Genomic DNA, 23,684 nt, shown 5'->3' with positions numbered 1-23,684 from the left:
GATGGATCAGATCAGCACCGTTTTAATGGAACTACCCCCTACTGGATGCACCATTGTTGTTCCTGAGACTAATTTGTATTTAATTGGTGGCTCTTCGTGACCTGTTTATTTGATTTGATTGGGTTGTGTTTTCCGCGGGCGCCACTGCACTGTTAAGATGAAATTGAAAAGAATCAGAAGATCTTCCATTTATCTCTGTCTGTTGACTGCATTGGGGGCAAGGTCTTTTCCAGTTAATTTAAATCCAATATAAATCGGAATTTAATTGAGGTACATGAGTTCTGATGCCGGAATAATTAGAGGACAGCCAGAGCAGGAGGATTTGGTTGTTAATGCCACCAGCTGCTACACTGCACATGCGCTATTCAGACCGTCTGCAGGTTACAGTATCGAAACGCCTTGGCTGGAAAAGTGTAATCTCATAATGTTATCTTGTTATCTTGTCACCTGAACTGACACACCAATATGGATGGGTAATGTGTCTTATAATATGTTATTAATTAAGGATAAACACCTATGACCAAGAGAGACTGTGTATGCGTGAAAGTGCCGTTACTTTTACATATTAGACCGGCGCAGTTTATGTGTGGCCATTACTGCCTGTCCATCAGGAGAGACCAGCCCTGCAAAAGGGTCACATCTTGTCTGTGACTCGGGTTACTGTCCTCACCAGTGAACATCCTCGTGACCCGGTTGATGTCCTCACGAGTGAACATCGTCGTGACATCACGGCTTTGTGTGTGAAGCACGTCAGCTGTGAACAGACACAAAGTGAAACAGCCACATTCACCTTACTACTGGTCTGATGGCTGTGTGGTTTTAAACAGGGAGATAACCCACTCAAATACACTCCCAACAGCGGCACTTGTCACCTCCTTTTAGTCAAATGGCGTTTCCTGTAAAATAATGCACTACACAAATTCGCATAGAGCTTTTGTTGTTGTTTTGTTTGTTTTTATAGTTGGTCTATTTGTTTAGTTATCAATTTCCTTTTATTTTCAAAATACAGTTTGTATTTATCAGAAAGCTGCTTTTCCGTTTGTCTTGAGGGTCCCTGGGTAATTGTGGTTTTGCATCAGAGAGGAAGTCTAATGGCCAGACTGGTTCATAAATCAGTTTTGCGGCGCACAATGAAAAAGGGCGGTGGCACTGACAAAAACAGGGAAACGATTTGTCGAATTAACATCACCGAAATCAGTGTGTGCAGATGACACTGGCCGGTCCATGCACGGCGTCCAGATGTGTTAAGAGATAAACGTATTTTCTTTGTTTGGGTTTTATTTTTATTAGATGGTGCTAGATCAGTTTATCGGAGGTGCTGAAATGCAGCCAGCAACGTTTGAGCGAGTGGCTCCCCCTCCCCTTTTGCACACAGACACCACCACATCGCAGGGGGGGGAGAGAGAGAGAGAGAGAGAGAGAGAGAGAGACGAAAAGGCAGAATCAGTGAAAGTCAGCCTTGCTATGAGGATAGAGAATTTTAAAAACAGCACCCAGGCAGACAAAGGAAAACATGGACGCACAGGGGAAATCCAATTGAAAAAAGCATCAGAGAGGATGCGGTTGTCGTCCTGCACATAGTCGGAGTTATGCACGGACTATTCCCTCGTTTTTAATGAGGCGGGTGGGGACGCAAAGCAAGCTGAAAAGGCGGAAAGATTTCTCAAACCCGTCTGCAAATTCTGCCTGCCTGCGATGGCTGTGACGGCGCGATGCCGTTACAGTGTAAAGGAGAACGTGCCTTTTTCCTTATATTTGGTTATTTTTGTACTCAGTGGCCTTACACATGCACAAATCCGATACTCCATTCCGGAGGAGCTGGAAAACGGGGCATTGGTCGGCGACATTGTCCGAGATTTGGGTCTGGACCCTAGAAAACTTTCCACCCGACGAATCAGAATCACATCGGACAGCGGCCGGAGATATTTCACCATAAATCACAAAACCGGGAAGCTGGTGGTGAGTGACCGCATTGACCGAGAGACGGTTTGTGAATACAGTGGCACCTGTTCACGCACCCTGGAGGTGGTATTGGAGAATCCACTGGAGATGCACAACGTGGAGGTGGAGATTGTGGACGTGAACGATAACGCGCCACAGTTCCCTCGAGATGAATATCAACTTGAGGTGTCGGAGTCCGCTCTCACTGGGTCGCGGTTCCACATCGAGGGAGCTCAGGATGCAGATGATGGCTCCAACTCTGTGAGACAATACCGCCTCAGCCCAAACGACCACCTCACCCTGGACTCTATTAAGCCCTTTTCCAATAATAAGCACATCGAGCTTATTCTCAAAAAGCCCTTTGACCGCGAGCAGATGCCCTCTCATCAGCTGACCCTGATAGCAGTGGATGGAGGCACCCCACAGCGAACTGGCACGGCCAAAATCAATGTACGCATCATCGATGCCAATGACAACGTGCCTGCGTTTGACAGCTCCGTGTACAAAGTAAAACTGTCTGAAAACTCTCCAAAGGGCGCACTTGTAATCAAGTTAAATGCAACAGACCCTGATGAGGGCTCGAATGGTGAAGTTTTTTACTCTTTCAGCAGTTACACGCCAGAAAGAGTCAGACAGATGTTTTCCATGGACACAGACACGGGAGAAATTCGTGTGAAAAATAACATAGACTATGAGGAGACAAACTCTTATGAAATGTACATACAGGCTATGGACAAGGGCCCAGCTCCTGTGGCAGTAAACTGTAAAGTAGTTGTAGAAGTTTTGGATGTCAATGACAACATTCCTGATATTGTACTGTCCTCACTCTCCAGCCCTGTGCGTGAGGATGCTCGGGCTGACACAGTTGTAGCATTGATCAGTGTGAACGACCGTGACTCTGGACCAAATAAACAAGTTACCCTGGAGATCATGCCCCATTTGCCTTTTAAGATCAAGTCTTTCCGGAACCACTATACCATCGTCACATCCGCTTTCCTGGACCGGGAAACCATCTCATCCTACAATGTCACTGTCAACGCTGTAGACGGAGGCACCCCTCCTCTGTCATCTCAAATGACCTTTAAGGTGGATGTTGCAGACGTGAACGATAACCCACCTCGTTTTGAACAGACATCATATACTGTCTATATTACAGAGAACAATGCTCCTGGTGCACCTCTGTGTGTTGTCAAGGCCACAGACGCTGATGCTGCAGAAAATGCACGCATCACCTATACTGTCCTCAATGACAACAACCATGGTATCCCTGTAGCCAGCTACGTCAGCATCAAACCTGATACAGGTGAGGCCTGTGCCCTGCGAGCCTTCGACTTTGAGAAGCTGAGGGAGTTTCACTTTCAGGTTAAAGCCCAGGACAATGGTATGCCTCCCCTCAGCCGTGTGGCCACAGTTTATGTTTACATTATGGATCAGAATGACCATGTGCCCCGGATAGTCTACCCTCCTGCCAATGGGAGCCGCACCACAGAGACGCTGATGAAAAACGCTGAAGCAGGAGTGCTGGTTAGCAAGGTGACAGCGTGGGATGGTGATGCAGGGCAGAACGCTTGGCTGCTCTATACCTTGGAGCAGACCAACATAGACCTTGACCTGTTTAAGGTGCATGAGTACACAGGTGAGATCCGCACCACAAGGCGTGTCATTGAGGACAACTCCACTTCCTTCGTTCTGACAGTGGTGGTGCGCGATAACGGCTTACCGCCACTCTCCTCCACCGCCACCATCCATGTGCACGTGATGGAGCTGCCACCGAAGTTGACCCCTGACCCCAAGCGCATCATCAGGCCCAACAGCCCCCTAATGTTTTCCAATGTCACCCTCTACCTCATCATAGCCCTGAGTGCCACAACCTTTGTGTTCCTGGTCACTGTCTTTGTGCTGGCCATTGTGCGTTGCCATGCCTACTGCACCCAGCCTGGTTCCTGCTCCCCATGTTGCATATCCAAGAAGAGTGTTCCAGAGGGTGGCACCTCAGCAGGTGGCGGTGCAGGTGGAGGAAGAGCTGCTGGTGGAGGTGGTGGTGGAGGTGCAGGAGGAGGAGGAGGAGGTGGAGGGCAACCAAACGACAATGTGGCCCTGCGCCGTGACCTTAAAGTGGAACCGCATTATATTGAAGTGCGGGGAAATGGGTCTATGACAAAAACATATTGTTACAAAACATGCCTGACTGCCACGTCAGGAAGTGACACTTTTATGTTCTACAACACGGGACGGCCGCACAGTGGCACTTGGGGCTCGGGCTACGTCACCAGCCACAGCGGACAGAGCCAGTTATTTGTACGGCGTCTCAGTATGCCAGACGCAACTGCCATTCAGGTGTGTGTCTGGTGTGAACTCTGTTTGTCATTTTAGATGGCCTCACAACAGTAAATGACACACAAAGCACAAGCCATAAAAGGAAAATTCTCAGAGAGTTATGGTTCAGGTTTTGCTCTAGGGCAGTGTTCTTACAGTAGGATTGCAGCTGACATTTACAGTTCTGGAGCGGTTGAAGCCTTTTGTTTGTTCTTCTTGCGTGTGTTGTTAAAAAATATATATTTTATTGCTGCTTTTTCACATAGATTGTCCTACTAGTGCAAAGTAACATATGAACCTTTATTAAGTATAAAGGTGAAAAAGAAAAGGTACAAATGTGTCTGCTTAGTCTTTTACATTCTTTCAAACTAATGTGTACGATATGTGTCGATCTGGATGAAGAAAGATAGCCTACCATTTTGTTCATGTATATGCTTCAATTGTTACTTTTGGTGGTTGTTACATTACGTGCCATTTATCTTCAGGTCTGCATCTTAGTGAGAAAGCTGGCATACACAAGTGTGGGAGGCTTCTCTTTGATTTGCTGGATTTGGTAGATAGTGTCTTGGTACGTGTTCCACGCTTGCTAAAGACCAGTTGTTTGATGATTCAGGGTATAGATGTTAAAGTGCACCTGTCCTCCACAGTTCTGCAGAGAACTGTAATCAAAATATTTGTCAAGAAACCTCTCTTTCTCTACTCCCTGTTGCTTATTCTCTTTTCAAAACAACCTAGTAGATTTCTGTAGCTTGTTCACCTATGACCCCACGCAGCCAGTGTTATTTGTCTGTTATTGTTGCCACAATATTCAAGTCCAGAGGGCATGTAGTTGTCATCTCTGTAGAGAGGGAAATTCTGGGAGCGTTCGCCAGCTACGAGGGCCACCAGTCCCACTGCACCAAAATATCCTCTTCTGGTCACGTACACCTCTGGTACTCAGCAGTAAGCCAGAGTTTGGGAATCGGTGAAGAAGGCAGGAATGAGGTAGAGACTGTGTCTGAGTTTCTTTTAGATTAGAGCTCCTGGCTTTCATGCTTTTGTGGTATTTTTTTCTCCATGTAAAAGTTTGATGACAACATGTACAGACTTGTTTGCATTATTTCTACATGTAGTACAACAAACAGTATTATTAGGCTAAAACAAACATTATTTGTTTCCTGCATAACAATGTTTGCCCAAGAGCCTGTATGGGTCTGTCTGTGCAGTGCAGAAAAGGATATTAGAGAAAATAAGTGATAAAGCAATGTTTAAGGTAATTGTTCTGTTATCACTTGACATGTTCCTTATTAAATGCCAGTCATGTTTGTCTTTGCTATGTAATTAACTGGCAGTGATGTGTTTCTCAATTCTGTGCGTGGATTGGCTCGCTCTGCACAGATGAGGTTGGGGATGAAAGGTGATTGGACACAGTGTTGATGGCGGAGGTGTGAGCTCTGTATCCATGCTAGGAGTGTTCACTCAGAGGGAGAGGGAAGAATGGCGAAAAGGGTGAGAAAAGTGTTGAGTAGCCAGACAAAAAATCTTGTAAAAAGCTTATCTCTTAATGTTCCCCTTTCAAATGATCAAATTGGATGCGTTGATTCCTCATCATCAATACGAGTCAGATTTTAGTTTGTTTAGTTTTTTGCATTTTTTGCATATTACGCTTGTGAGTACAGTATATCAGGCTGCCATGTTTAGGTTTCAGATGATTGTGAGTATGTGTCAGTGTGTGTGTTTGAATGTTTCTGTATCAATCGTTTCCTGTGCCTTGTGCTAAAGGTAAAAACTAGACAAAAGGTGCTTCTTTAACTGTGATTTTAATGCCATACAAACATACTTTCCCTTTCAAAATCAATCTGAACTATCGATCCAGCTGCTGATTGGTTTCTGAGGAGTGATCGTCTTCACCCTCAGTTTCCATTGTGTATCCGTGTATCCGATGCTGCAGTGCTCTCTATCCTTGTAGACATTCTGCTCTGTTTGAACGACTCCAGGAGGAATACCAGGCCTCTCTCATTAAGACCAAATATTGGATTTCAAGGGTGATGAATGTCCACTGCAGACTTATAGAGGTCAATGCAGCTTCAGCAGCAAGTGAACATCTGTCATATTTGAAAGGAAATGAGACTGCAAATGGGTCTCTTATGAACTGCATGGCCAAGCAGGGAGAATTTAGTGTTCTCAGTCAGATTGGTTTCGCTCTGTCAGTGGTTTAAGGTTGAGATTAGAGAAAATCTCATCTCGGTTATATGTGGTCAGGTTAACAGCCCATTTTGCTGCACTGTGAGCTTGATTTTAAAGAAGAATCTCAACCACTAAGGAATGTTTGTTTTCTATGCACATTTGGTGTGGTTTTATGATCTTATGTCTTTTTATATTTGTGACAGTATAATTCACTAGAAGCCAAGACACTGAATTCTCATTAGGATGGATCACTGTTTTAATAAGACTGTTGTATCACTGACAGAGAGGCAGAGGTTGTAGTTGTGTGGTGTACCTTTGTGCCCCTCTGTTAGGATGTGTCCACATGCTGGGCTGAGAGGGTTAATCTGATATCTGCCCTCCCATCCCCCAGTCTTCCTCCACCTGTGACCTTCACAGGAGTGAAATGACAGAGGGCGGTGGGTGGAGGATAAAATGTAGACTGGGCTCTGCACAGTTACCATGGTGAGTGCCAGACTCAGGCCAGTGAAACTCAAGGATTTGATCAGTGTAAAGAGAATATAACAGGGAGAATGAACTCAACAGCACAGAAGAGGGGGTGGTGAATATACCGAGGCAGAATAGAGGAAGGGAGGGGGGTACGGTGGAAAGGAAAAATACAGCAGACGCTGTTCAGAAAGCATCATCTAGCGTCACTGAAAAACATCTTTATTTTCTTGTGGGTGATGGAGAATGGAGAGATGGGATGGAGAGCAGTAGGTATACGTCTGTAGACCTCAGGAATATTTAGTAGTTTAGATCTGCAATGTTTCCATGGTAATGGACTGTACCACAAGCAGCCTAGTCTGAGTGAACTAACGTGTAACCTCAAGGCCCATGTATCACAGTGCCAGGGTCAGTGGTCCGCTGTAGTGAAATATCTCTTAAGTCTTTTTTTCAAAGGACATGGAGGGAGGGAGGGAGGGAGGGAGGGATGGAGGGAGGGAGGGATGGGGGAGGGAGGGAGGGAGGGATGGAGGGATGGAGGGAGGGAGGGAGGGATGGAGGGATGGTGGGATGGAGGGAGGGATGGAGGGAGGGAGGGAGGGAGGGATGGAGGGAGGGAGGGAGGGAGGGAGGGAGGGAGGGATGGAGGGATGGAGGGAGGGAGGGGGGGGTGGGAATGGGAGGAGATGAGTGCACCTACAAGCTTCAATTCATCACTCACTTCTCCCCAAAGGCAGGGGCAAGCTGCCACTGCTATGGGTGTGTGTGTGTGTGCGTGCGTGCGTGCGTATGTATGTGTGACTGAGTTTGTGTGTTTATGTGTGTGCGTGATGCGCATACGCTAGCAGTTCTCGCCATGACTTATTAATGAGATGATATTGGCTTTCGCCTGTACTTAAGACTCAATTCCTCTCACTCTCTCTTGCAGCCCAAAGTGCCGAGTGCGGACTGGAGATATTCAGCCTCCCTGAGAGCAGGAGGTGTAATGCAGAGGTAAGCATCCCAATTTTTTTCCCTCTTTCAGTAAATATCTCATCATACCTCACTAGTCACTTTCATCATGTTTTGTTAAATATCAAAATACGTGCACCATTGTCCCACCTGATAAGGTTTAAGCAATAACCAAATCCTGCACCATTGAGCCATTGAAGCGTTCATTTAAGATGTAAGATCATATGAACATAAACTATCAGGCTACTGGAGTAAAAGTAAATGCAAAGTCATTCTTCTGACAGTTCCTAGGGAGAAGCCCTGACATCCTGCAGTGGAGACCAAAGATAACATTTCATACTGAGAAGTCATTCTCTATTATCACTAGGCCCCCAACATGTCTGTTTAAAGCAAAGGTGTGCACAGACAGATAATGTCCATCTAACATTCCTTTTCAGTGTAGACAGAGCAATTTGGGTAAATGGAGATAAAATAAACAATGTAGTAGGCTAGGTAAGACCCATGATATGTTACATATTTGACAACACCCTTTATTAAATGACTTAATGTGGATATGTAGTCAGGTGATAATGGTGCCTTTGAAAATACTTCTTGGTGTTGATGTTGAGGTGATAATGAGGTCTACTGCAGTCTAATCCACTCTTGACATTTCACTAATGCTGTTTCTTGGAATGGAATAAACAACATGATAAGGGTACTGTGTCCCTCTGGTCACCAGGCAAAATGTATAAATGTCTTCAAAGCCCTACCAATATTCTGTATCACAGAGCCAGGTGAGGTATTTAGGCACATCCATTGGATTATGACAGGTAAGATGTCTGAGATCATTGTTGCTGCCAGCTGTTGCTCAGCTGTGTACAGTGCTGGAACTTATCATCAGGCATTTCCAAAACAGAAAAAATACCATCCTCATTTACCCATTTACATTTCCCAGTGTATATTATTTATATTAAAGAGGTGGTATTATGCTCATTTTCAGGTTCAAAATCTTAATTAGGGGTTGTACCAGAACAGGTTTACATGGTTTAATTTTCAAAAAACACCATATTTTTCTCATACTGCACATTGCTGCAGCTCCTCTTTTCACCCTATGTGTTGTATGCTCTGCTCTTGAGCTACAGAGTGATGCATCTTACTTGTACAAAATCTTTTTTGGGAGTTGCACATGCGCAGTTCCCAGGTAAGGACTACTAGCCAATCAGAAGCAGAGAAGGGCGTGTCGTAAGAAACAAGGTAGTGTGATCCAAATCAAAGCCGCTTCAGACTGCGACCTTAACCTAGCAGATGGTATAAGTTATTACCAGTCCACAGCCACACAACATCATTGTTCCACATCTTACCATAAACCACTACAAAAATCACCATATTTCAACTCAATTTTACATTTGGCCAAACAATTTGAACGTTTGCTCAGTAGCTTTCACATCAGGTGTAACATTAGTATTATAGTTATACCCTTAGCTGTGTTAGCCAACGTTTACAACAACTCCACACTTGAACAGTCTGTGAAGGTACATTGCCATGTTTATTTTAAATATAATTCACAACCAATAAAGCATACTTACAGGTTGTGATTTATTTTCCAGGCCCAAACAGAGTCGGAGTTGCATCGTCTTTTAGGACTAAACGTCGAACTGTTGGCGGTGTTCTGACGATCTATGCTGCTTTGCCGAAAAATCGATAGACTCGACTCTACTCGGCCCTGCTCCGTTTTACATTGCAGATAGTACCCAGAGATAGTACGTAGCTTGTCTTCATAGCGACGCCACACACAACTGTGGTCTGTGTGACGGCGGGAGCAGAGGGCTCTGTGAGCTCCTCTCGCTCCTCTCGCGGATTGGCACAGGCTTCCCCCGCAGCCACTTGCGGAGCTCCTCAACTCAATATTCATGCACATTTTTGTTTGGCCATCACTTCTCGTAATAGTGATGAAATTACATACGAAAACTGTAAAATATAAAACTTTCTGTTGCTGGCCCCTGTCTGGCGCATGCAATGATGATGCAGTGAGTGTGTATTCTCTCTGACCAATCTGCAGTCTGTCGTGTTTTCACATTACATTTTCGTATCCTCCAGCTCGTTTGGAACCTCGATGGAGGTGAGGTGATATGAAAAAAAGTATCTGGAAGCAGGTACAGGTACAACATTTCTACAATGGAAAACCAAACAAAGGAGAGTCGAGCCAAAGGGCCTCTGCTCAGACTAGCTTGGTTTGAGGGCGTGCCTGACCCCACTAGCCGCTTGGCAAGCTTTATGACGCGTTTTCATTGTGATGTCACAAGTAAAGGAAGTAAAGGGCTGGACTACAAACGAGCTGTTTTCAAGCGGTTCAGAAAAGAGATTTCTGTGGGACATGGGAACTCCCTTTGGGCTGGACTTTAGACTTTTTCACTTTGCAAACCTGTTACATGCACAAAAAAGATATATAACTCAATAAAAGAGAGGGGAAAAGCCAAAAAGCATAATACCACCTCTTTAAATATACAGTAAAGTTAAATTGTGAGAAACCCCAAATCATCTAGATGAGACCTTTCTACTCTTGTAATGATCTTTGAAAACAACTGAATGTGAAATATGAGAGAAGCAATGTAGTGAAGAGAAATGCAGTTGGAAATGGATCCCAGGATTACTAAAGGCAGATGGAGAGTTGACAGGAGGGAAGGGTAAGCAGTGAAGGCATCAGTGATGGGTGAAGGGCAGGTAGTCAGATGGAAATACGTGCCTATCAGGGACATGGGGATTGCTGCTACCCATAAGACAACAGGCTACCAGCTGTGGAATCAGATGGTCTCGTCTAAATCAAGGGTCATGCTAACAAAAAGTCACAGGCTTAATGAGCCCGACTCAGCCAATGTCTCTCCATCTATCTTACCTATCATCTATCATATCTATGTAATCGATCTAATCTACCCACTTCCTATAGATAAACATGGCATAGATAGATAGATTTGAGACACTAATTCTAAACTGCTAACTGGTTTTGTGTGTATTTCTCTGTAACACCCAAACCCATATTAATAATATGTACACACATGTCTATGGTGGTGTTGCAGTAGAGACAACCACTCCAAAAGATGGAGTGGACAAGTCTTTCACAGCTCCAAATAAACAGCAGTCTTCTGTTGCTCCTCATAGACGAGGGTCTCCTGAGGGCCAAGGGTATGTGTTGTGCATGTCCAAGCATGTGATGTTTAGATTATACATCATCCACATACTGTAAATACACATGCAGTATTTATGCATTCATGTGTGCACTCTGATGACCATGTCAGTTTAATAACTGTGTACCAACTGAGTGTCATTAATGATACACTGATTCCCTCAAATTTACAGCATGGATTAGTGAGAGTTAATGTGCTTGTGTGAACCAGTCTAACATATTAAATCTTTCTCGTGATTCACTTCCTCTAATGTGTTTTAAGTTGGCTGCCACCCATGTCCCATTACCAAGCCTCACTAAATGTTCTTTTATAATCAGAGCTTTTATAAGAGATTTGGGATACCACACCCAAACACCATGTAATAGCACTGACCCATTTAATGTTGTTTAATTTCTCATGGAATGCACAGCATTTCCACCTAATTGTAGTTTGGACTTGAAAGCCTCATGAGGAAGTGTTAACAGTGGAAAATGATGAGGAAGCATGTAAGTAGTAGGAGAAGATGAGATGATGATGCACGAGAAAGACATTAGCTAAAAGATGTATTACCAGTCCGGTGTTTGCTATTAAAATTTTATCAGTGTACCTTGACAATGCTGTTGCTTAGCAGCACTTAAAATGGCCTCCATCTCCAAATCACATTTGAGCTCTGCACAGAACCACTGTCAACAGGACATAGACATGCAACATATATTTTTTAACGCTCTTTAGCATTATTAAACTACATACTCATACTCTTCTTTACAAAAATCTATTTCAATACTCCCTGAAGAATTATTCAGAATAAACAAATTACCAGGAAGACAGACCAGCTCACACAGACATCAGTAACAGTTTCAACTTCTAGAGGCCTGATTTTACACTAGTGGTGAGAAGAATGGATAGGTGGATTGAAGTAGAACAGCAGCAGGTAGATATTGAGAGCCTAATCAGTGGTTTTGGAATAACAATTTGAATAGATTTATGTTTATGTATCTGAGTTATCTCTTTTTGCTTGAAAACAGTGTATTTAATCTGCTTCTAACACCCAGTCTCTTAAAGGTAGCTATAAATTGGGCGGTGCAGCCAAATCACAGAAAAATAGTTTAATATTTCTATCTACAGTATATGGTTAGTCTGCTACTGTATGTTTGTATAATTTGGGTGAGCTGACCCTTTAAGAGATTCTACACTTGTTGCTTGCCTATCAGAAAGCAGTGGCCCTTTGTAAAGATGCATAGGTTTCACCTGGATATTCATGACTAACATCTTATTGTCAGAGCTTGAAAATACAATCCTTCCTTTTTAAAGATAAGGTAGAGGCAGTGTGAGGGAAGTGTGGTTTATAGCAGCATTTTTGTTGCTGTTGTTCAGAACTACAGAGAGTGTAGTGTTTTTCAGTAGAGGGGTGGGTGTTGAAATCTCACAGAGCGAGTGTGAAAATGTCAGAACAGCCATCTGTAATCTATAATCCAGAGAATGTCACGAAAATGTAGGGTGAATACTTTAATCCTAATCTGAACATAGCATTTCCAACCCCCAAACGGAATACCAAGATTTGAATTTGTAATATTTTGCATTAAAGGAAGCATATGGCGATGAGATAATTAGATATGTGGGAGTTTATATTTCAGTCACATGAAACAATCATAAGGGTTTCCCAAAGTAGTAAAGTATATGTGTGATTGCCTTCTGTTATTCATTTTAGTTTGGCATGGCTTACAAGATGAGAGAATACCTTTCCAGTGTGTAATATGTGCATGTTTGTTTTTTGTGTTCCAGCTCAGTGCACATGGAAGAGTCCTCAGTAATGCAGGGAGCCCAAGGGGTCCTGGTTCAGAACTGGCCTACTGCATCCAGCGCCGCTGGTAAGAATCAGTCATGCTTCTCTCATCTAAACCAATTACAGCTAATTGAACTATTGGCATGGGCACAGCCAACAAGAAACTTAAATAAAATAAGAGATCTGCTTGGCACATATGGACCTTTCTAGTCCTACATGTCTAAAATAGTGACAACCTTCTACAATTTAGTTTAATGGATCTCTTTTGAACACATCCCATGACACAGATTCAGACAATACCAGCCATGACTATCTTATTCCAATAACTGTACATTCCTCAAGAGCTTATCAAACCATGAGAGAGTAATAAAATGAGGAAAACATAGATATCAGCTACAAGATCGCTCAACCCACTCCTACCACTTCCCAATGCTGCAGGGAGAGAAAATGACACATGCTACGTAGGCGTCGATGGATATCTCTGCTCTCTGCATCAGGAAGGAAGACAATACAGAGAAGAAGAGGGAGACAGAGAGAGAGAGAGAGAGAGAGTCAATAGTTGATTGGATTATCAGCAAGATGTTTACAGAGGCATAAGCCACTGAGTCACAGAGGACAAACATTAGAGAAGAATAATAAAACACAATTACATTCACTCTCCTCTTAATGCAGATCTCTTTAATTATCTAGCTTTTTTTATACACACACAGAGAAAGACCAAGGTTAGGGGGTGTGATGTGGGCAACAAATAATATTAATTTTCAGTATTTGAATATATTAGTAAGCTTTCAAGAATTTTATACAACGTAAAGACATTTCAAATTATATGTCTGTGCAGTACACAATTGTGCCTTAGATTCAACATGCAGTTGAATGCTAATCTTTTAAATAAACAGAATAGTAATTATTGGCAGCGATTTTGCTGTGAAGCAGCTGCAGGCAAGTGACGCACATGGAAGTGTCAACTTAGCTTGTTGCTTGATAACCGTTAAGTCTAAATTGAACATTTTACACCTTCTGCCACATTGTTGTCATTAGGTATGCAGAAAAGGGTGGAACAGACTTGTATGAGAGTTTCCGCCTTGCTCATAATGATTGGTGCATTATCCTTATTATGTTAACTTTTGATAACAGAGGATTGCACTCAGTGCCAAGAAGTCACCTTATCTACGAAAGGCAAAATGTTTATAGCCATCTGGCCTTCATCTTAGAGGAAAAGACCTCACCACCAAGGCTTGAACAAAGCTCTGCAGTGCTAGGTGATTCAAAGGAACAAGAACAATGGAGCATAACAAAACTCTAAATGACAGCGTACTTAACGCTGAATGACATTTCAATCAACATTGTAATGTGAATGTTATTGCGTATGATGCCATATTTGCCGCCTCTAACCGAGATTTATGACCAACGATGCACTGCATACACAGTGTCAGTTCCCTCGGTGCATTGAGAAGAATTCATTTGTCAACTCTTGACTTTCCTCATGATGACAGAGAAGTGGGGTCAAAAAGAATTAAGAGTGAAACAGAGAACAGAGTGGCATGGTAGAGGAAAATGAAGGAGGAGACAGGTGAGATAACTGTACACAAGCGTGTACAATGAGAGAACTTGAGCGATGGCGACAGTGCAGTTAAGTTTAAATAAAGAGGTGATTTGTTGTAATTAAGAACGTAGAGATGGCCTGGCGGGGTGTCTTTTATAGACAGGAGGTGGTGGGCTGGGCAGGCAGACAAATACCCACACACTAACTATGGCCCCTTCCTATTCACAAACAGACACACACACACACAGCCTCCTCCGCGCTGCCATCGATTTCTTGCCTTGGCTGAGGACTTACAGCCTGCAGGCACTTCAAAACATGAGGGATAGAGAGACAGAGAGAGAACAGAACAGGCAGTAGTGACGTCTTCAGGGTGGGTCAATGGTAACAAGATCAGCTGGTGAGGATTTAAGGTGGTCTAATTAAGCTGTGGGAGTTTGAGAACAACACATTGCGTACACAATAATCTTGCTTTGCCTACGGGCTAACTGTGCCTTCTTTATCTCATTGTAAGTCACCTTAAAAATGGAAATGTTAGCTGAGGGCTTTTTTAGCTTCAGGTCAGATTTTAGGGTCATCTTAAGGATAACTCTGAATTTAGACTTTACTCTGGAGTGTCAGATGATATAAAATGGCATAATTTCCCTGAATGGGGGACAATATTGAGAAAGATTTTGTATTCCCGCTTTCAAGTTGGTTCTGTTTATCATGTCTCAGAAATGCAATAAATGGAGATATTGATTCAATGTGGCCTGTCACATCACTATGAGTCATAGGCAGTGCTATTTATAACTAAATCATCCTGTTTGTTAGGCAGCCTGTGGTCCTTAGATGGGGAGCAGGAGTATCTCTGAGTTTGGTTTGTTAAAGGAGTTGTTTCAGTCTGACTGTTGTACCTGCAGGGAACTGTTTTGCCTCACAGTGTATTTTTTGCTTCGATGTGAGACATGGAGGTACAGCCGACAACGCCCTATTTCTTCCCCTGTGATTTCTAGCGTTTGGATTTGTGTGTTGTTATCAATTTGGGTGTCTGTGTCGTTGCATCTTTATGTTGTGTTTTCGTGCGTACGTGCCTGTGTGCTGTGTGTGTGCTTGGCTGTGTTTCTCAGTGTGTTTTGGCTGCCTGCTTTGTGTGTTGCTCCTGCTGTGACAGATGGAGCGCAGCCCACGCCCAGATTAACAGACCCACATTAATGAAATCAGGGTTCTGCATGCTGGCTAACTCTCTCTCTCTGTATCTGTTCCTCACTCCCTCTATGTCTTCCTCCTCTGTCTCTCCCTCTATTTCACAGCCCTGTCTCTAAACCAAGGGCACACAGGGATTCAGTGAGAACTGTGCAGAATTGCAACCATCACCTGGAGAGATGGGCAGGGAGAGACAGAAGTGAGGAGGGAAACAGACGGGTTGCAAAGTATGGGATTGAAATGAAACAAGAGAATAAGCAATGGAACATAAGGTGGATAGAAAGGTAGAGAACCGATGGACATAAGCTGTTTGGAAGGGAGTGACAATGAGTAATTGACTGTAGCAAAGTCTGCAAAGGAAAAAGAGGAAGCTATACAAGGCTGCTGTTGCTAGGGGAGAGTGGTTAGACCAGACAGAGAGAGAGAGAGAGGAAGGGAAAGAGAGGGAGAGAGAGCTTGCAGCATTATTCTCCCTCAGCACAAGCACTGTCACCACGACTCAAACCAATGTCCTACTGCCTCACTGGAGGATGTAGTTTCCACGGCAACCATTCATGGCCCTTCATCTTGGCAGGAGGAAGGGGAAGGGGGGAAAAAGAGGGGGCTGTTTATAGATGGGGGTGCAAACATATGGCGCGGGACAAAAGGTGCGGGGGGGGGGGGGGGGAAGCATACTGGCATCAGGTGAAGGACAAGACAAAGGGACGCACTGACTGAAATGCACATACACGAGCAAAAGCTAAAACAGAGCAGGTGGGAGTGCTAGAGCTAAAGGAAGGAGGGTTATATGTTTGGAAAGTGAGAGTTGAAGGTAAGAGGTGAAAAGAGAAGGAGAGAGCAAAGGAGTAACAGAAGGAGAGTGACCTACATTCACTGGGGCGGTGGCGTACTGCAGAGGTGGATGCAGGTTTACTGTTTTCTGTATCACCCCAGATCACACACACATATACACACATTCCTCACAGAGGAACAGCAAAAGACAGATTTCATTAGAGTTAACAGGAATCAACTACAACAGGCACCGTCAAGGCTAAAATAGACTCATGGGTGGAGGCAAAAGGCCAAGTGAGGGGGAGAAAGTGTAGAGAGATGATGGAGAAAAAGGGTGGTCAAGCAGAGACTTTACTGGGGATTGACCATTGAAATTGAGTGTACCTTTCTATAAATACATTTTGAGTGATTTGTCTGAATAGTGGATTAAAAGAAACTTGTTAAAAACGGATTAAAAACAAGTTTGATTCAGTTCAAGTCTAGATATTATAAGTTGGAGCTGCAGTCTTTTAGTTAAGGTGTATTTGATATGAAAAGATTTTTGGCACCATCAGAAAGGCAAGGAAGAATAGTCTAGATGCCATTATGTATTTTTTTACTGTTTCTGAGTCCCTCCACCCAATCTGTTTCCTGTTCTCGACTTCAATTATTTGCTTTCCTTTATTGTCACTCTGTTTTTCGTTCCTATCCTGCGCACTCCGAGTCTTTACATATCTTGCCAGCTCTCTCCCTCTCTTTCTCTCTGGAGAATAAATCAATTTCTACTTCTCGATTTATTTATTTTTGTCATAGTACACATTCTAATTTATACACACAAATGGAAGTGGATAACATCTCCCACACATACACATACACCTACATTCAGTGCTATTTTTAATTGTTTAAAAAGTCCTGTCACTTGAGATTGCTTGTGTCCACCATCTGCCACATGATCCAGCTGGGAGCAGACAGCAAGGTGCTCAACCTGGCATGAAACCCAAACAGGCACACACACACACACACACACACACACACACACACACACACACAACACACGCACAGTTGTACACTCTAATAAGCATATGTTGAGGCTTAATTCTTCTTAAAAACCAGCAACCAGCCATCATTATTATATTATTACATATAACAATTTTATTTTTAAATTCCATTTACTGTTAGCAGATTGGAGAATATATGGTAATTTATGCAGGCACGAAAATGTATTCCTCTGTCACCACCCAGGCACATCAGTAAAAACACAGACACATGGATAAGAATTAGGTTTTGAACACAAAGCAGCATCACATTTTATTTTTATCAGAATGGGTCCACACTACACAACACAGAGAAGCAGGTACCACCTTGAAGATGGGTGTGGTTGCAGATGACTTTTTGCAGTCATAATAATCACAGATTTCAGTACCACTGCAGTGTGAAAAAAAAAACAGAATCACACCTTTAGGATCTTTACATCCATTTTTTCCCTCTCCTTCCACCCTGCGTTTTGGTGGTAAGCATCATGTTTCATATCTGCATCCTTCCTGGCCCCTCTTCTTCCCCCTCAGCTCGTTATGTAACGCTGCACTGCGCTCCACTGCGCTTCTGCCCAGCTGGCCGATGGAAGGGCGAGACAAGGGGATGAATAAAGTAGACGTGGCAAAACGGAGCTTGGGTGATTTAAGTGGCTGTGAAAACCTTGGGCGGCACAGGGGAGCGAAGGGACAGTCACACGCAGATATGCTGGGTGGAGGCAATAGTCATCACTATGAAACAAATAAACCCTCCTCGTCTCTAATGTGCCCGGTAGTTATCATTGATGGACAAGCTGTTTAATACCCAATCACAGTGATGTTACCATGAACACTGATTGCTGTGAGTAAGACTTTCATCGATAACTGGGAGAGGCGGGTGTTTGCTGGCTGAGTTTTCGCACAAGATTAGTTGAAAGGTCAGGAGAACAGAGAGAGAGAGAGAGAGAGAGGGTGGCAGGGAAAAGAGAGGGAGGGAGGTTGTGCAAGAGGAATAGAGAGGTTTGCTCTGCAACAGCCATTGACAAATCAGATTGAAGCAATGGCTGTGTGGAGATCAGTGTTGGGTGAGATGAGCCTGTTACCAGTGTGAAGGAAGACATGCAGAGAAGAGACAACGAGCAAATAAAGTGAGAAAAGACAGTATAAGGAGATGTGGATGTTGTTAGGAATGTTTTTTTTTAAATGAACAAATTAATCCCCCCCAAAGCAGCAAAGACTATTATGATATGACCTCTGATATGATATGACCTGCACCAGAATTTAACACAGACTACAGTGTGTCCCATGATTTGTCTTGAAAGACATTGACCCTTTTCAAGAGAGTCACCCTGCCCTGCCTTTCCCTTTTCCATCTGTCTGCTTTCAGCATGACTCATCACTCTCCGGGGTGTTGTTTTGTTTATGAATGTAAGTTTGCACGGGGTTACTGGTGTCTCATCAAGTTCCCACATTGAGTTAGACAGGTAATTTCTTAGAGGCGCTTTCTTAGTGGGCACTTTCAGAGTAAATCATTTCCAGCACTCCAAAATTCTGCATTTTTCATTTACTATTTCTTATGTGTCTGCCTTCCTTTTGGGATTATAGAATTGGGGTCATGTTTCTGCTCGGGGAGTCAGATGAGGACTTATCAACTGGGGGAAGACTCTTGTCTTGTAAATGAATCTGACTCTAGCTGTCTCTGTGTCTACTGTGTGGAGGAAGCAGAGACTGGATGTGGCCTGTCCTGTCCTAATCTTCTCAGTTTCTTTGTCAAATTATTCTCTCCATAGCTCTTGCAGCTGGGTTGTCGCAGTCTGTGAAATTATGACAGCTTTTTGGGGAATAGTAATGTGAAACTCAAATTCAAATGTATGACCCACTTAGTTCTTGCACAATTTTATTCTGACTATTTATATATATGGGGGAATTCAAAATTATGTTGATGTTGAAATGCCAATTCAGACAAGGGATGCAACTAACAATTATTTTCCATATTATTTTCTCAATTATTCTGTTAACAGTTTTGTCCAAAAAATCTAAGAAATAAATGTAATACTGTGGTCTACTTCAACTTGGGCAGTTTCCCTGCAGAAGGAGGAGCTTTACAGTAGTGCATGCCTCTATGACTGATTAGCATTGTGTGCCAAACAGGAGACGTCATGTTCGCAACTCTATGAATCGTTTACTGTGACCAGATCTCACTGAGAGTTGGTAACTGAAAATGGTAAAATATCAAGGGGAAAACAAGGAAAAAGACAAGCAAAACAAAAGCAGGGCTAAGATTGCAGGACTTTATATTTGAAAAAGGGAACTAATCATAAAAACAAATACATAAACAGCATATGAAACTCATGTTCTGTCTCTGTGATATAATGGAGAATTTATGTATTTCAGTCCTTCACTATGACCACTTTAACCGATTTCTCTTGTGTCACCCAGGTTGTGTAATTGGATAAAATTCAGCTTACACCTGACAGCACATTTATAGTTTAGTCAGAATTACTTTTCATTGTCTATATCAATCTATATTTAGCATGACAATACATTTAAGATATGCAGTATGAAGAAATCTGAAACCAAACATAGATTGTATATTTTTAGGCTGGCTGAGTATAGTGTGGTAAGATGAGAATGGAAGCTGATATTCTCTGCTCTGGGTACTGCATGAGGTCACAGCTTCTTCTTCCAGACACTGTTCCTTCTGGTTGGATGGAGGCCTGCTCAGCTAATCTCCCCTTTGGAAAGAACTCAGAAAAGGAATCAGAGAAATAAAAGGAAGATGTGAGGCAAGTCGGTCATGGCTGTGAGGAAAGAGCCCAAGTGATGGGGTCTTTTTCTGGTAGGCTGTGCTTAGATTAGTTGTATACTGCACATAGACATTAATATAATGACACACACTCACACAGTGACATAAGAGTGTGATCATACCTTGATGTGTGGTCAGGCTGATTGTCAAATTCCATTCTAAATACAGTTACACCTGCCAATCACTGAATAATAACCATGTAATTTATTTCTGAGGACAAGACATTTCTGTCCACTTGCAGAACAGTAAAGCAGAACAAAAACAGTCCAATTTTCCTCTAAAATACCACAGCGCTACCTTTGTCAGCCTTTAACATACTAATAAAGGGTTTAGTGTTTCATCAGTGCCACAGATGTTAGCTTTGGCCAGGAGGGAGCCTTTGATTCATTGCCCACTTAGCAGTCTCTTGAAAGCCTCCCATTAAGTTCCACCACCTCCCATCTTTTACAGCATGCCATGGTGGTTGCTCATGTAATGCCACTCATTATTGCGTGATTAGATGTTTATAGTGACTGCTGTGGATATCAGTGAAATCAAAGTTTTAACACAATAGTCCTGATTTATGTATATAAAAGTGCAGGTCAGGTTTGCACTGTGCCTTTTATTTAAGTTGTAGCGACTAATTGTATGGTCAGCCACTGAGACTGCCTCTTTAGGCCCTTTCTGTGAGTTCAAAGGGTTCAGTTAACCAGGGAGAGAGGGGGATTTCAAAATGCAGTGATAGTAGAAATACTTGTTAATTACATAACAACAGGTTGCAGTTATCTCTGATTGAGAAAATTTAAGAACATGTATTACTGATTTTATTAAATAATGTTAATGATAAATAAAGATCATGAATTACATTTACTTATAGAAGGTTTGTGTAGCTAATGCAGTAAGAGTCATTAAATATACATCTCATGAAATCAAAAAGAGATGGAAGGACATGCAATGATGCAGAGAATGTCTAACATGTTTGCTTTGGAGCAGTAGCAGCTAAACTTTAAATTTAGCTACCCTGTAGTCTACAGAAGTCTGGGCTAAATTAGTTTAGGAAAAGACATGTTTTTGAAAGAATGTGAGATTACTATAATAAATAAATACAATATCCCAACATTGTATTAAATAGAGGTTGGGTGCTCATTAGACGTTGCTCAAATTTGCACCGACTCTTTAGAGATGTAAACTGGGCGAACACTTGTAAATCTAGCAGAATGCGTTCTGTCAACCTCCCTTATGACATCTCCTCCAGTTATTTGTTCAATCTTCACTCATATTTGCATGCAGGAAGCAACCTGTTCCTCAGATGCAGGCAAATTGTGCTTCCAAGCTGGAAGAATTGTGCTTTTGACTACAGATTGTGTGGAACATAATGCTGGGAAATTGTATGCAAATAGATAGCAAATAATAGCCCAACATCCATCTCTCTATGTTTCTTTCAGATGCTGAAGGGGGAGAGGTGTCCCCTCCAATGGGTGCTGGTGTAGATAGCAACAGCTGGCACTTTCGCTATGGCCCCGGCGGTCCTGGCGCCCCCCCCCAGCACCTGAAACCTGGCGAGGTTCCCCAGAAGCCTTCATCATCCCCGGCTCCCCCGCCATAATATCCATCAGACAGAACCAGGGAGGAGAGGACGACAAGAGCGATTTCATCACCTTTGGAAAGAAAGAGGAGGCCAAGAAGAAAAAGAAGAAGAAGAAGAGAGAAGAAAGACAAGAAGGATAAGGGCAAGGATGATGGAGATGAGTAGCGGAGCAGAAAGAGAAAATAGCGAAGAAGAAAAGGGTGTTGTTAAAACAGAGGTACCAACTAAAGTCCACTGGGCAAAAAGAAAATGTGAAAACTATTTAGACTACTTAGATTTTCCAAGTTCATTTTGTTATCTATTTCACTGATAACATTTTAAAGCTCTTTCTGTTATGAACTTGGCCTTACCAAGATTTATTTTACCTTCAGCCCCTCACTGAGGTAAATTATTGATCTTGCCTTGATAAACAATAAAACGATTGATTTTGCTCCACGCCCCTATGTGCCTATACACCCAGAGTCAACTCATGTCAGTCATTTCTTCCAATTAAGAAGGACCACTCTTTGCCCTCGTCTTGAATTGTTCCACCTTTAACCCACTGGGCACGTTGGCACCTCTGTCTTACCCCTCCCCAACTATGATGTGTAAACCATTCTCTCTGAGAGAAGACAAATACTTTGTACAAGAACAACAAAAAGCTCTGTGCCAGCCAAGGAAAAGAAGAAAGACAAAGAAGATTGAGACAGATGCATGCCATCTGGAGCTGGACACACACTACTTGTAAATAGCACAGGAGAGAGTCACTGAAACTAAGGCGAACAAGACACTGCTGCAGATTCCTCTGATAATTACCAACAGTGTTTCCTGAGATCTCAATGAAACCACATGCACACACACGCATGCTCACATATTCAAACATGCCAACACATACACACACTTATCATGACAAAGTAGACACGGAAAGCACTTGAGGGAGAGAAATAAAAAAAGGAGAACATCAAATTTCAAAGAAATGTGCTTAAAACTAGACACTGCAAACTTTCTGCCCTGCACAGTTGCTTTTGCGGTGCGCATGTGTCCATCAACTCTCTCAGGATGGAAGCAGCATCCTTTGCAATCACGCTGTATTTGCTCACTGCATTTGAAAGACACGTAGAGCTTCATCTCCAGTCAGAGCCGCAACGAAGAATGCAGAGAGCATCGGAAAGATGAAGAGATGGAAGGATACCTCAAATTCTCCTGAGGATCACAGAGGGAGAGGCCAGCTGAGCTGGCTTGTGACTCTGCTTTCAGTCAGTGGACTCTAATGAAACCGTAAAGAATATTAGGAGAGTCTCGAGGTTTTGATAACACCTTCTCTTCTCCCCCTGCTGCAGCAAAAGCCTAATGCTTTCTGCTTTGAATGTTTGGTAGCAACCAATCCTTACCTGATACCTTGAGTTTACAACTGCTCATCTGCTTGTACTTGCCCTAAGCTGCAACGAGCCACATTTCCTCCCCCAACTGCCTTTTTCTCCACGGTCACGCATCCCACTGACTGCCTCTTCATGTGATGATGAAGTTTGTGAACTTGTTCTGTTTTCATTTATTCTCTAAAGAGATTCACTATTACATACTCTGGCTTTTTTTCTTTTCTTCCTCATAGCTTTAACTGCTTTTTGCATGTCATGCCCACTTCCATCTACCCTCAAGACACTGCACCTAACCCCCACTCTGACCCCCTGCTCAGGATCGATCCTGGGAATGGCCTGCTCTGAACATTGTGGTGTGCTGAGAACAGCATGGAGTAATGTGGATGAGGCCTGGGGAATCCCAGTCGTGGGTCTACGCCCTGAACTCTTGTCAGATGTCTCTCTAAGTGCACAACGGTTCAGTGCTTTTAACTTGCGAGTACTACAGCACGCTGTTCATTTCCTGTTTGTAGCCACTGAAGGAGACAGGTGCCGTGGGCTGACCCTCCCCCTACATGTACAAGAGAAGAAAGCTGTTCTCCAAATTGATTGTTTAGGATCGTTGAGTCACATACTAGCTTTTATGTACGCTGTAAAGGTAGCGTAGACTTTTCATAGATTGTCTCTATATAAGTCATTGAAGCCTGCTAGAAATACGGGCATCTATGGA

At 43.0% G+C, this 23,684-nt stretch overlaps 1 protein-coding gene across 1 annotated transcript; it reads left to right on the top strand.

The window, feature by feature from the left end:
• The first annotated feature begins 1,311 nt into the window (after positions 1 to 1,311).
• On the top strand, positions 1,312 to 21,918 carry LOC119889224 (protocadherin alpha-C2-like). Its single transcript, XM_038700147.1, is given in 6 exon segments — positions 1,312 to 4,278; positions 7,817 to 7,881; positions 12,762 to 12,847; positions 21,478 to 21,600; positions 21,603 to 21,736; positions 21,738 to 21,918. Coding segments are annotated over 6 exon segments (3,039 nt in total). The 5' UTR covers positions 1,312 to 1,695; the 3' UTR covers positions 21,786 to 21,918.
• Positions 21,919 to 23,684: the final 1,766 nt, after the last annotated feature.

The sequence above is a fragment of the Micropterus salmoides genome, unplaced genomic scaffold (assembly GCF_014851395.1).
Source record: "Micropterus salmoides isolate LMB-PRFRI ecotype aquatic unplaced genomic scaffold, ASM1485139v1 Ms_hic_scaffold_5, whole genome shotgun sequence".
Lineage (NCBI taxonomy): Eukaryota > Metazoa > Chordata > Actinopteri > Centrarchiformes > Centrarchidae > Micropterus > Micropterus salmoides.
This window is presented reverse-complemented; position numbering and strand designations above follow the sequence as displayed.